General features: G+C 35.1%; 3 protein-coding genes across 7 annotated transcripts; 2 read left to right on the top strand and 1 right to left on the bottom strand.

The window, feature by feature from the left end:
• Window positions 1–51: 51 nt before the first annotated feature.
• LOC105699818 (post-GPI attachment to proteins factor 6) lies at window positions 52–5,702 on the top strand. Of its 2 annotated transcripts, none has more exons than XM_023434375.1 (13): window positions 52–349; window positions 452–623; window positions 695–959; window positions 1,039–1,166; window positions 1,249–1,532; window positions 1,606–1,892; window positions 1,982–2,110; window positions 2,243–2,448; window positions 2,532–2,689; window positions 2,811–3,043; window positions 3,116–3,310; window positions 3,367–3,507; window positions 3,591–5,702. In XM_023434375.1, exons 1-13 carry the CDS (start codon window positions 265–267, stop codon window positions 3,780–3,782), a joined length of 2,475 nt encoding a protein of 824 aa, XP_023290143.1. In that variant the 5' UTR covers window positions 52–264; the 3' UTR covers window positions 3,783–5,702. The 2 variants fall into 2 exon arrangements, with proteins under 2 accessions (XP_023290143.1, XP_012280579.1); XM_012425156.2 differs by having other exon boundaries at window positions 695–908; window positions 3,591–5,700.
• On the bottom strand, window positions 5,701–10,814 carry LOC105699609 (dynein-1-beta heavy chain, flagellar inner arm I1 complex). Its single transcript, XM_023434383.1, has 17 exons — window positions 10,583–10,814; window positions 10,406–10,482; window positions 9,773–10,115; window positions 9,356–9,667; window positions 8,994–9,276; window positions 8,751–8,916; window positions 8,544–8,690; window positions 8,166–8,486; window positions 7,921–8,114; window positions 7,598–7,798; window positions 7,243–7,510; window positions 7,029–7,174; window positions 6,876–6,969; window positions 6,559–6,729; window positions 6,284–6,473; window positions 6,058–6,208; window positions 5,701–5,968 (listed from the first exon to the last, which is right to left on the bottom strand). The coding sequence occupies exons 1-17, from the start codon at window positions 10,710–10,712 to the stop codon at window positions 5,722–5,724; spliced, it is 3,441 nt and encodes a 1,146-aa protein (XP_023290151.1). The 5' UTR covers window positions 10,713–10,814; the 3' UTR covers window positions 5,701–5,721.
• A 107-nt stretch (window positions 10,815–10,921) lies between these two features.
• On the top strand, window positions 10,922–13,503 carry LOC105699646 (guanine deaminase). Of its 4 annotated transcripts, XM_012424790.2 has the most exons (10): window positions 11,054–11,266; window positions 11,343–11,421; window positions 11,554–11,690; window positions 11,766–12,008; window positions 12,110–12,328; window positions 12,445–12,552; window positions 12,621–12,728; window positions 12,795–12,960; window positions 13,037–13,183; window positions 13,290–13,489. In XM_012424790.2, exons 3-10 carry the CDS (start codon window positions 11,592–11,594, stop codon window positions 13,487–13,489), a joined length of 1,290 nt encoding a protein of 429 aa, XP_012280213.1. In that variant the 5' UTR covers window positions 11,054–11,266; window positions 11,343–11,421; window positions 11,554–11,591. The 4 variants fall into 4 exon arrangements, with proteins under 4 accessions (XP_012280212.1, XP_012280213.1, XP_012280211.1 ...); XM_012424789.2 differs by lacking the exons at window positions 11,054–11,266; window positions 11,343–11,421 and adding an exon at window positions 10,922–11,010; XM_012424788.1 differs by lacking the exon at window positions 11,343–11,421.
• Window positions 13,504–13,574: the final 71 nt, after the last annotated feature.

Raw genomic sequence — 13,574 nt, 5'->3', positions numbered from 1 at the left:
CGTGTATCGACCTTTGTCAACAGCACTGACCTTTGCCGAAGTGGTCTTTATATTCATTCATATCCATGGTCTGTGACAACACACGCCAATGATGCATTTTTATTGGTGTTTATTTCCATAGCGGGTACACATAACCTATCCATCTGGGTGTAACGAAGGCAGCCTCTATTCCGTGCACGATGAATTGACCGAATTGACTTTTTGGAGCACGAATGTTGGAATTGCAAGCAGAAATCGCATTCGCGAGAAGCGAACTAGTGGATCATGCGACTAAAATGTTCCATCATAGGGAAACACGTCGTTCGATTCCTGTGGACTTGTTATATCTACCTGCTTTTGTTTTCACGGGGTAAGACGAAATTTTCAAACCCTTGTTTAATTGACGTTTTCACTCCTATTTATGACAAAGGTATTTCAAGAGTTACATCTAACCGATTGTTTACGTTAACAGGGTGCGATTCCATCATACCAGAGGCGAGTCAGGAGGGTCCGTTACATCCCTTTAAAAGCTACAGCGATGTTGCTACTTTTCATTACACAGTTCCTAAAGAGGTGCTAAGAGCCACTTGGCAGTTTGCAGCGTTTATGGACGATGGGAATTGTTTGCCACGAGAAGTTCACATGTTAGTATTAACAATGGGTAATGGTGCTTAGCGTGTTTTATTATTTATTAAGTTGCTTTTTTATATTTTAGATACCTGCAACGTGGCAGCTATCCTATTATTTCTGTAAATAATGGATCATTTCCACCGCATATGTATCCTAATCGTAGTGGAACTATAGTCATTTCCGCACTAACTTCTTTTGATTCCAAGACAACCACTATTGTACCGGTTGATGGACCAGAGCCTGGAGACTGGTTCGTAGGTGCTTATTTGTCTCATTGGGATGAGAAAGTTCAGCAACAAGTGTGTACTCTTTCTTTACATCCATATACTACGTCATTCTTTTGCTTTAAGGTGTAATTTTCTTTTTCCATTAATTTAAAGGTTTGTTAAGTTATGACTTGGTAAGGAATTATTATGAATTAATTTTCAGGGTCTTGGCCATAAGTGTCATTACAGTATAGGTTCCGTGGCATTATGGACACAACTGAGTGGTATTCAAAATATTCCTATAGGGTATCAAGAAACTCTACGTACAACCGATACAACTTCTTATTATAAGTAAGTTTTAAGTAGATTATGGCTTGAAAGTGTTTTATTTGAAAACAGTAATTATTGTATGTGTTCCCTAATCGATGTTTAGAATATACATTCCAACTGGAACATGGAATTTTCGTGTACAAATTTGGGCATGCAATTTCACATTGCATGCCTTTCGAGATATCTCTGTACCTTGTATACAGAGTATGGCTTTAAAAGGACATGCTTTGCCAGTTTTTAATCGGACACATCCAGCTCAAATTGGAAATTTGTCAACAACGGACAGTTACACATTTATAGTAAATTCCCCATATGAGGATAGCTATTATTATCTATTAATTGTCTCTGAAACTATAATAGAATTTAATGTTGAAGTCAGTGTTACAGGTAAGCCAACATTTCTTTCCTGGGTTTACTATTTTAAGTTCAAAATACACCACATGTAGATGTGCATTTTTAGAATGCCCTATCGATGTATTGGAAGATTCGTTCATGAGGCAATATTTAATTGCATCGTCTGTATCTAAGTCAATTCAGTTTCATATGAACATATTAAAAAATCAACAAATACGTCAGTTTTTAATCAGTGAAAGCAACTTTCCACTTAATAAAAGTAAGTTGGTCACAAGTCAAGATAGAACGCAGAACGAACAAGGAAACAATGATGATGATGATGAGTGCATCCCACGTTTTCAACTTGCTAGAATTAGACATTCAAAAACATTTTCTGGAGTTTACTTAATGCAGGTATGAGTTACACTTCTCAGATTTATAAAATATACTGTAATTCTCACTGAATCATAATTAACTGTATATTCTTGAAATCTTCTTTCCAGGGAAATGATTGGTTGACACCATGGATTATATTGACAGACACTACTCCAGTGATCGCTCAGTTTGATGTTTTACCTTTAGTCGATATCGGTGGTACTCTTAATATCAGCATTCATTTAGAGATGGATAGGGTAATTATTTTTAATTTTACTAAATAGCGTGCTTCAGCTCTGAATTCGCTTATTTCCATAGCTTCGTTAATTCTACCGTTCATGTACTTATACTTTTAGATAGATTACTGTCAATAGTATTTTCATTTACAGGTGTTATCCAAACAATTAGTCCAATTGAATATTTGTATTCGGCAAGCGCGTGTGCCTGATAGAATGAACGGACGAATAGTGTGTCACGATAGGAACATGTCAATGAATTTATCTTCTTTTGATAATCATGATGGGACATTATTGATACCTTATCCACAGCCAAATACGTGGCATATTGCTCTAGAAGCAAAATGTTACATGAATGGGTAAAAGCACATAAAATCCTTATTCTTCATTGATAAAATTAAAAAAAAAAATTCTCTTGACAAATATTACATTTCTTTTACAGAAATATCGTAAAATGTGAAATGCAAGAAATTTTAGTATTACTTGATATTAAAATGAGACAGTGCGTATTTTCTGGTGAAAATGCATGTGGCCCCCATGGAATTTGTCAAGATATTCATAAAGGTCTTCTTTCCTATACAACATGTAATTGCATTGGAGGTAAAACAGCTAATTAATTAATTTGATAGTGGAACTTTGAATTATTTCATGTTATCTCTAGATAAGAAAACCAAAAATATTCAGGCCGAGCAGTCGGTTAAAAAATTTTTCTTTTGCACAGGATATAGAGGTTGGGGTTGTACCGATGCGACGAATGTTAAATCCCAAGATTCTCTACTGTTAACAACATTGATGCTCACGCTAAGCAATGGATTTTTTTCCCCGGCAATTTATATAGCTGTACGACGAGGATTTTACACGGAAGGTCTAGTCTACTTATCTACAATGTTGTCCTCGGCGTTATATCATGCGTGTGATCAACAATTTATGACATATTGCATTGCAAAATACGAGGTATACACTTATTCAAAACGTTACATATTGTTAGAAAATGAAAATTAAAATAGCTTTATTTATTCCATATAGATTTTGCAGTACAGCGATTTTTTTTCAAGCATTCTTGCCTTTTGGGTGACACTTATAGCAATGGCTGAATTGCCACCTAAGTTTGTATCGTTGTGCCATATGCTTGGCGTTCTTATTATTGCATTTGGAGTAGAATCCAACCGAACAGGATTGTGTAGCATCATGGTGCCCTTGTCCATGGGAATTATGATTCCAGTAAGTTTTAATAAGGAATCTTCTAGGGATAGTTTTTTAACCAACACTATTTTTAGATGGCTGTGTACATGTACCGTTGTTATAAAATCAGAAGATGGAGATGGCCAAGAGGAGCAGGAAAATTATTAATGGGCCTATCATTAGCGCTCTCGGGTTTACTTTTATACTCTTTGGTGGAGACCGAAGAAAATTATTTTGTAAGTATTTTATATTCCCATACTTTATATTTCTTACCAATAAAGTATAGAAAATATTAATTATGCAATTTAACAATTTTCAGTATGTTCACAGTGCTTGGCATATGATAATAGCATTGTCGCTGGTATTTTTATTGCCACCTGCAGGTCTCGAAAAATCTTTATTGTTAAGCAGTAACTCGTTGAGTTGTTCCGATAGTGAATTACTTGATTACCAGAACTCACCGAGTATTCCTGTTTTCACTTCAAATGCTAAGAACACTTTACTGCAATAAGTTGAATGTCAACGGTAAGTGTTGACCTTGTACCAAAAATGTATTATACTGCAAGATTTCACGTGCCAAAAAGACTCTGACCCATGACGTGTATTTTAATGTAACGATAATAGTTAATCAATATTTTCATTATAGTTCCTGGAACTATTATAGTAATAAGACGATACCGTGTGATGACCGCGGTATCCAAAATAAATCAATCATATTACTTACACATTATCTTTTATGTAATATGAACTAACACTAATAGAGAGGTTTAATGTTGAAATACTCTTCAGTGACCAGATTCAAGTCTTGTAGATGTTGAATATATGTATCAATGTTACATCGAATATGTTTTGTTCGAGTAATACGGGATACAAAAAATAATATGGACTTGACACTATCATATGACTTAGGAAATGTTACGTGCAGGTACTCGATCGTATTACAAAAAATAGTTGTACAATATCTGTTCTGCAGGGTGCGATAATACTAATCACACAGATCCTAAATATTTTGGTGCTCTGAGTATTATGAGTACTTATAACTTTGGAACATTTACATTGTACGGAATGTTTCAAAAGCATTCGCCCGTTCGTTTCATAAGTCCATGACATTCATATTCTCTGCTGCATTTATGAAAGTAAAGTGATGCATATTCATAAGACTATAATAATCTTGACTAGACGGTAGTATTCTCACGTCCAGATAACTTCTACTTTACATTTTCAATTCTGTCTGATTACAGTACTCGTTAATTAGTATTTCAAAAATATAATTTTAGAAATAAGAAAATATAGGTATAGAGATGTATGTAAGTACAATTTCTAGAGAATACCGTCGATTTTCATTATAGCGTTTGTCATTTACTTATTATTTTATACAAATGTCGTGTGTATTTTTCGATAGATAATACGACAGACGATGTACCTATAAATTAATTGTAATTGATGTAAGTTGAATATAAACTTCAAACGCATTGCAATGTACAGTAAGTAGGTTAATTTTATACACATCAAAGCAATTCAAATCATATTATATTTTCAGTGTAATCTTTGTCGTCGAGGCATTGAATCGTCTTTCTATTTTATGAAATCTTTATTGAGTCTAAGTATTATAAATTACTTCCATACGTTGTTTACTACATGAAAATAATTTTATTTCATCAATATCATCCAATATGGCATATTATTGTTAAACGTTAGAATTTTGTAGTACACTTCAAATGTGTTCAGGGTCAGAGTCAGAACTGAATTGAGAGGTTTTAGGAAGTGCAACATTAAGATATTCGTTTTAATGGTGCATTTGCCTAATGATTGCAGAGCGGAAAGCGAAGTCTGGATGGGCTATATTACCTTTATTATTAGGATGTAAAACTACTTAAACAGTTTTGGTTGTTAAATCCTTTAAAACAATTTAAATACTTTTTTCGAATCTATTTTACATGTAGATATCAAGATAGGTAATTGTTGGAGAAAACATTTGAATATACTTTTCCAGTACGTAATATTTACATGTATTTCACGAATTTTTACCGTGAATAAATTTAATTTTTTGGTTTAATTTAAAGTAGTATTGAAAATCTGAACCACTTAGCAAGCATTAAAAAAAAATTCCCTGATTTACATAAGGCGATATTAAAAATGAATGGAAAGAAACTAGTAGGAACGATGATTGAATATTGTTTTAAAGTAATTAGTAATATACGGATATACGTATGATCGTAACTCTACGCAGCAGCCTTCCAAACATTACCGTGTTACCTTACTCATATAACCTGTGTAATATTACACGTCATAAGAGCGTAACCATTCATGATATCGATATAATTTGTTATGTACACTTTTTCATCAAATACATGCAATATCTTTACACAAATAAATTCATTATAGTCTCACTTTATCTTTCGAGTAACTTTTGCCTTACTTTTTTTAACTTTGATCATTTAAAGACATTTTCAATCCTTGCCATTGCTTTCACTTATTTCCGATATGTTTTGAGATATTTCTTCCACACTGATTGGTGTAGTTGATTCGGACGTTTGGTCACGTGCGATAACTTTACTCAATTCTATATATAATGTTTCTTTCCATTTCTCACAGATCTCCAGTAATTTTGGTTTCAATTCAGTCATGTTGATTGATATGAAATGAACTTGCACTTCGTCTGTCAATGAATTGACTTTGGTAATCAGATTGGAGCATCTGAATAAAATAGACAATCATATGATTTGTCATCAGTTTCTTGTTACATCGGTCTTGTATAAACACTAAATTTTCGTATGCATACATACCGTAACATATCAGTTTCTAAAGAAGCTCGGTCAATCACATTGTTATCGGAATAAAATTGCGAATCCATAAGAGTATCTATTGCAGAAATCTCAAAAAAGCATTCACTGGATGTTATGGTTTTCTCGACCAATTTACGTACATGTTCTACTTCTATAAAAATCGGTACAGGGCATGTGAAGCTACAATTCTATCTCTCTGTAATAAGAAATGCGTATTTGATAATACCTTCAAGTAATTTTGCCTTCAATGTGCGACATGTGTTGTCGCGTGTGATGATGTCTTCAATTTTGAAAGAATCGACTTCAAAATTAAGAAATTTACTGGGAGCTGTTAAAGAGTACGCCAACGATAGAATCATGTCGTATATTGATGTTATCGCTTCCTGTATTTTCTCAAAGTCTGGAGAAAAAACTATCTGAAATATATTCAAGTCGATTGTGGCAATTAATTTCCTAAGTTCAGTTGGTTGAATGTCGTTCAGCGTTGCATTTTCCACATACTTGTTTGTCGGAATAATTTGCATAGATATTCAGTAGTGGCATTGCTATCGTGATACCGTCACCGTGAAATAGTTTCATCGAAAGGTGCAAGGATCTATGAACCATGTACAAGATCAATTTTTCCAAAATTGAGTCTAGTTCTGTCACGTATTGCACCCAGTGATCCATGATCTGGAAGAATTAAAATTAATTCAATCAATTTTATTAAGTAATTAATATTTCTGCTTAAGTAAAAACGAAAGGGAACAATGTGGCTTGAGGTTTGAATCGTTGTGATTCGGATTCTTGGTTTTTACGGAGATTTTTAGCATACAAACCTTTTCTTCGTGCGTCTCAAAACATTCTTGTAAATGTATCAACAATTTGTACAAATCATTGAAATGCTCCGTCAACTTACTGTTACTATGATTCCTAAAACGAAACAAAAATTAATCGCATAGTGTCTCACGAGGGGAAAAATCTGGAATTACCTTTCCGAGTCTAGATATCTTTTGAAATTTTCCAAATCATATGTCACGTTCAACGTCGGATTAATGAACGTTATCGTCGATATTTTTTTAAACAAGCGTTTCACTTTTCGATCCACGTGTTTATACGTACATATCACTTTTCTAATCTGTAAAAATAAACACAATGTGCGTTAGAATTGTACTTTGACGTTATAGTTATTTTAGTTTGATTTACCATCAACACGTCGGAAATGCACTCTGTGCAGAATCGGACAATGAATTCGGAATTCCAGGTGACTATTTCAAATCCAGGAGATACGGATCTATAAATCTTTTTCAAAAGTTCCGTGCACAAGGGATCCTGTTCACTTTGAAAACATCTTTTAATTCTATTAAACAATATGCATATTGCCCCTGCATGGTCGTATCGGGATTTTATTAAAGGCCACTTAAGAAATTGTTTGCGCATGTTTTGTTTCACATCGTATCGTAGAATGATCCACCTAAAGGTGAATGGAAAATCAGATTAAAAAATAAGAGCAAGAATAAAAGTCTCCGTACATCGATCTTAGACTTTTACAAGTACATACTCTCTTACTTCTCTGACCGTTTCCAAAATAAATACATCTACGTTTACGAGAATCAGATCACCACGGCGTTGAAAAAGAGGTTCATCAAACTCCATAGAAATACCGTTCGTCCCTTCTGTATTCTTTTCCCAAAGTTCAAATAGCTCGTTTTCCTTCATGTCTAGAACACCTTTAACATTCCTGTACTTGTGCAGCACTGTCCTAAAAAGGGTACAGTAATTTGGAAAAAATTTCAGGATTACAGGACTACTAATACAATTGATATGTTTTTTTTGCCTGTAGTCAAAATGTGAAAATCATACGCAAGTTAATTTTACATATACCCTTGAGCACTCCAGTCTCCTAGCCAATCGGAGGCGTCTATCATTATCTCACATTGTCTTTTTATGTAATTTCTTTTGAACCGAAGCGTAGAGCTGCAGCCCGAATATCGCGGCATCGATGGATGATAAAGTCCTGCATCCTCGATAATTTCCACAGCAATGGATTCGATTTCATTTTCGACAGCTTTCCAAATCTGCAACCCAGAGACTTAATATTCTGAAAATGTGTACACCCATTATTTTACCTGTATCCATTTATCGTTTAGAACTTTCTGCAAGCATCGTCGCTGCCGAAATTTTCTGAGGGCGTACAAGGACTCGACACCTTCTTCGGCCGTTTTGATGTTATCGAAAATGTCGTGGATCAAATTCTTAAGCATATTTTCGAAATCCACAACGTCTAGTCTGAATTTGCACATGTAATCGAGCCAGGTAGAATTCGTGATGTCCAATATAAGGCTCTTGACGTTTCTGATTTTCTGGAGACTTTTGTTAAATAATTCTCGTATATTACCATAGTAGTCATCGTGCTCTACACCTTTCACTCCAATGAATATTTTTACCCGGTCCTCGCTGAAAGGAATTAATGAGTATAACGTGGACACAAAAATTAAACAATTTATTCCGTACCTCCCAAAAAGAATTGCAGCATCACATATTTCAATGACATTCCGACATCTCTGTACAAAGGCATCAATGGGGTGAAAAACTATTTTTTCATCCACGTTCCAATTTTTGTCAGGATTGATTTCATCGTTAATTGCCACGAGCTAAATCAGAAGAAACATGTATTTTACCAATTAAATTAAAATTACTTTCAAGCCACGTACTCTTAGATATATGTTCTTGAAAGTGCAGCAATGAGAAATGCATTCTTCTGCAACGCTTCTACCCTTACTGGCATTGCCTTGGAATATTAAATCCAAGTCGATGTAGTCTTGGCAGATTTTCACTACTTGGGAGCTCAAGCAATGACAGAGTGCTTCCATTTTATCCCTGAAATAGAAATAATTTTGATGAGCAGTCAGTGCGTGCGTTACAAATGCAAGAAACAACGCCAGTAATTAACATACATTTTTCCGTAGAAACGTGAATCTAACCAAGTAAATTGTAACAAATGCACTATCTTCGGTACGTATTTCTCTATTTCGCTGGGAAGACTGAATTCCTGGCAAGCGTCAACCAAGATGCTGAGATATTTTATATTCGAAGCAGCTTCATTTATGGCGCCTTGTACTTTCATCGTTAGATGTCGAAATTTATCCGTGCACGTTGCCTGAACGTCCCTCAGCCTTTCAATAATTGTCTGAACATTTGCGTTGGTTAATTGATAATGAAGACACGTCAAGTTGTTATCTGAAAAGTGAAAGAACAAATTGCAATAAATCATCGCGATCTTCTATTTATTATTAACAGTAATAAGCAATGCACGGACATCTCCTGTTCCAGAAGAGAAATTCGTCGGTCATATCGCCGAGATTTGGCCTAACGATAATTACTGCCAATGCCTCGTGGATCTGCTTTACCCAATAGCAAACTATCACCTCCAATCTTGCGATGTACTCTCTTTTCTCGATTTCACATCTTCCGACCTCCTCCTCTCCAGTTGGCTTTACCGAATCAAATCTCTGTGCTTCCAAACCTTCTCTGGGTATGTACAAGACGGTCACGTCCATGGGTATGTACACGAGGTCGGTCAAGCTCATCAAAAGCCCATGTAAAGTCGTATTAAGATTATCCTCGATAACTGTTGGAAAGAAGAGGCAATACCAATAAATTAATTTTCGTCCGTTCTCGATAAAGGGATTGTGGCCGAATTTAGAAAATGATAAAAAGTTAAAGAACTCGGTACTTTGTGGACATTTCTGCTCTCGTAGTAATACCGGGGTGTAAAGGTTCTCCAAAAACTTGAGCATGGAGTTTTCAATGTTTCCGTTGAAGCTCCCAAAAATTCCGGTCGAGAGAAAATTGTCTACGGTGTAAATGTGCCAGGATGACCTCCAGAAGTACGTGAGACCATCTACGGGGAATGTAGGAAAATCCAGCAGGGCCATCAGAATATTCTCCCGATAAAATATCGTCAGTACATTTCTCCCTGGCTCGCGGAAATATTCTTCCACGGTCTTGCAACAATTCTCGTTCCAGTCGGACTCTTTGAGGGAACGAAGTGTCGTCAGATCCTTTACATACTGTACCTAAATAAATAAATCCGGTTTAACTAGCCCTCCTGTATCTTTTTAAATGAGTACATATCCGACAAGGTGTCATTAATCAGTGACATTAAAAAATCACTCTGTACTAATAAGCCTGGAGTTAAAGATTCCTTATCGCGGTACCACGTGTCATACACGTGTTACTTCTAGTCGTGAATAAACTCGGACGTCTCGTAGGCTCGTTTCGTAACTCCTCCGCGACGGGGAGGCTTTGATGTTATTTTAAATAAATAACATTAATTAAATGTTACTTTCAGAGAGTATGTACCGACCAAAGTACGCAATTCGGTCTCGTTGAAAACAGGTTTCTCTGGCTCCGGGGGTATTTCTTCGACGGTCTCTGGGGTCTCTGTAAAATCATCGCTTGGTCGATATTACTGATAATCGATAACTTTTAAATATTTCTATTCAGACCAGTGATTTTATCTTGCGCTCGATTCGAGTTTTACCCTGTCGGCCGAATTCTTCCTCGTCCGTATCCATGTCCAGATATTCTCGATGAGAGTCCATCGAAGCTTTCCCCGATTTCTTACTTTTTTCACCCTTAATTTCTCCATCTTCTTTCTTCCTGTCGCTCATGTCGCTTTATTAAACATTAATTTCACCCCCTACTGCTCTAAGAATCTACTTTCGTAACAGTCGATGAGGAATTAAGGGCGTGCGGTATCGAAATTACGACTGGAGAACCACGGTAGCTACGAGACGAGAAAATAGTTTTATCGATACTTAAACGCTCAATTATGTGCACACTGATGCAAAAATGATCGCTAACGTTCTCTTTCGAGCATCAGATATTAAAATGTATTATTCTTCTTGCCATTATATTTTAGATATAGGAATTCAAAGAATTTTTTCATGGAACATGAGAGTGCATTGCGTAAGTATGATGAAGTAATTCTGTAAAACCACAAGTGACCACAAGCGAGCATATTCTGTCGAGACGTGGATAAGTATATTTCTTGAAAGTCTTCTTGTACCGCGAGTAAAGTGCATTTCTGATATCAGTCCTCCCCCAATGGTTGATCAGTACATATAATCAATTTTGCAAATTAACTGGATCTCTTCGAATTTTGAATCTTATCTGGCTTTTCGAATAATCGTCGTCACGTCCTGGGGGATCTCTTATCGTTACTGTAAGTATTTAGCTCGGGGGCAAATATTAAAATAGAAGCTTAAATATGTAAGCCACTGTAATATTTACATTTTAAGGTGCATGGCGCGAGAAAAAACTTGGCTGCTTAAAAATCATGGAACTACATTCTCGACGTTCCAATCCACCTTCTATAGAGTACTTAACCTAGATTAAAAAATTTTTAACGCATTGTTGTCTACTCGTTTCAATCAAATTTGACACGGATTGACAATATTAAAATCGTATTCTAACAACATATTTCAGACTAAGTTTTTACTTATGTTTCAGTCGAGTAGTTTAGAGGAGTTAGGAGAAAAATTTGGAAAATGGTCCAGCATCTGTTTATTGGTCCACTTATTCATTTTAATAATGAAGGGGAGCTGCGTGTCGTAGAGAATGCTGAAATATTAGTGGAGGATGGAAAGGTATGGGTCCATGTACCTAACCCTAAATTAATGCTTTAAAAATAGCATTTCATGTATTATTTTTATATTGTACAGATAACGAGGGTTGTTGAAAATCAGAGATCTAAAGACGTTGCAATGGAACATGTGACTCGGTTAGAAAACGGACAATTTTTTGTTCCTGGATTTGTAGATTGTCATATTCATGCTGCACAGATACCAAACCTAGGAATTGGCTATGATAAGCCCTTATTAGATTGGTTAGAACATTATACATTTCCGTTAGAAAAAAAGTTTCAGGATCAAAACTTTGCTAGACGTGTTTACGAAGCTGTCGTGGTAAGTTCATTAGGATCGTCTCAAATATGTGATAGGCATAGTATCCTGTATAAAACAAGGAAGTCTACATAAAATTATATCCATTCGTAAATGAATTATAGAAGCGAACGATATCTGTGGGAACAACAACTGCTTGCTACTTTGCTTCTCTTTATGGAGAATCCTCCAAGATTCTTGGACAGAAAGCAGCACAGTATGGACAGAGAGCATTCATCGGTAAAGTTAATATGAACAATCCCCATGAAAATGGTTATTTTGAAAGTACAACGGAATCAGTGTCGAAAACTCTGGAGTTTATACAAGCCATTAATGAAATAGGGGCAAGTTTTTATATTGGAAGAACAAAAAATATAATTCATAAAATCATTTTTATAAAATAAATCTCATCCTGCAGTGGAAATTTCATATGTCTAAATAAAAGCATACATTTTTGCAGAGCTCTTTGGTAAAGCCTATCATAACACCTAGATTTGTTTTAAGCTGTGACATGGAACTTATGACGATGTTAGGGAACGTAGCTAGAGAAATGGATCTTCATGTACAGGTGAGTAAGGATTAAATGAGTTTTCTGTTACTTTTTACTGGCACTTAATTTACTTTTCATTCTTGCAGACTCATATTGCTGAAAATTTAGAAGAAGTGAAAATAGTTTCAGAGACATTTAAACAACATTCATCGTATGCTGCCATTTATCATGCTGCAGGTCTTCTGACCAAAAAGGTAAGTTCCATTTCATATAAGATCGTATTATTATAATCAATTATATAGACATGTTAAAATTTACAGACATTACTAGCTCATGGAATTTATCTCAGCGATGAAGAACTTATTTTGCTGAAAAATCAAGGCACATCTATTGTACATTGTCCATCGTCGAATACATGTCTGAAAAGTGGGCTTTGTGATGTACAAAGATTAAAAAGGTTTAACATTAAAATTGGTCTAGGAACAGGTAAAGCTTTTAAAGGGCTATGTTAATAATCTACTGTAAATGCAATTTCCCATGAAATCATTAATACAATTTTTAGATGTGTCTGGAGGGCATAGTGCATGTATGTTAGAAGTTATGAGAGCTGCAATCCAAGTTTCTTGTCACCTCGCATTATTAACGACGAATTATCAACCATTGAACTATAAAGACGTATTTTATTTAGCTACACTTGGTGGTGCAACAGGTAACGAGTACTAATAAAATTTACCTATGTTATTTTAGTGAAATTGGCGGGGTATCTAAAAAAATTATCATTGATACATTGTGTTTATAAAATTTTTGTTTTGCAGCTCTTACTTTAGACGACAAAATAGGAAATTTAGTTCCTGGAAAAGATTTTGATGCTCTAGTTGTAGACCTTAATGTTCATGATGGGCCATTAGATAATTTATGCGAATACACATTAGAAGAAAAGTTACAACGATTCATTCATTCAGGAGATGATCGTAATATAGTTGAAGTTTATATCGCAGGGCAACGTGTCAAATAAATTCTTGTCAAATATTTTTATAATTTCTGTTATTTTATTCATCTATTTTATACTAAAAAACTGATTAAATAAAAATAATTGGAAG

This window comes from Orussus abietinus, unplaced genomic scaffold (assembly GCF_000612105.2).
Source record: "Orussus abietinus isolate OABI.00-Male unplaced genomic scaffold, Oabi_2.0 scaffold10, whole genome shotgun sequence".
Lineage (NCBI taxonomy): Eukaryota > Metazoa > Arthropoda > Insecta > Hymenoptera > Orussidae > Orussus > Orussus abietinus.
This window is presented reverse-complemented; position numbering and strand designations above follow the sequence as displayed.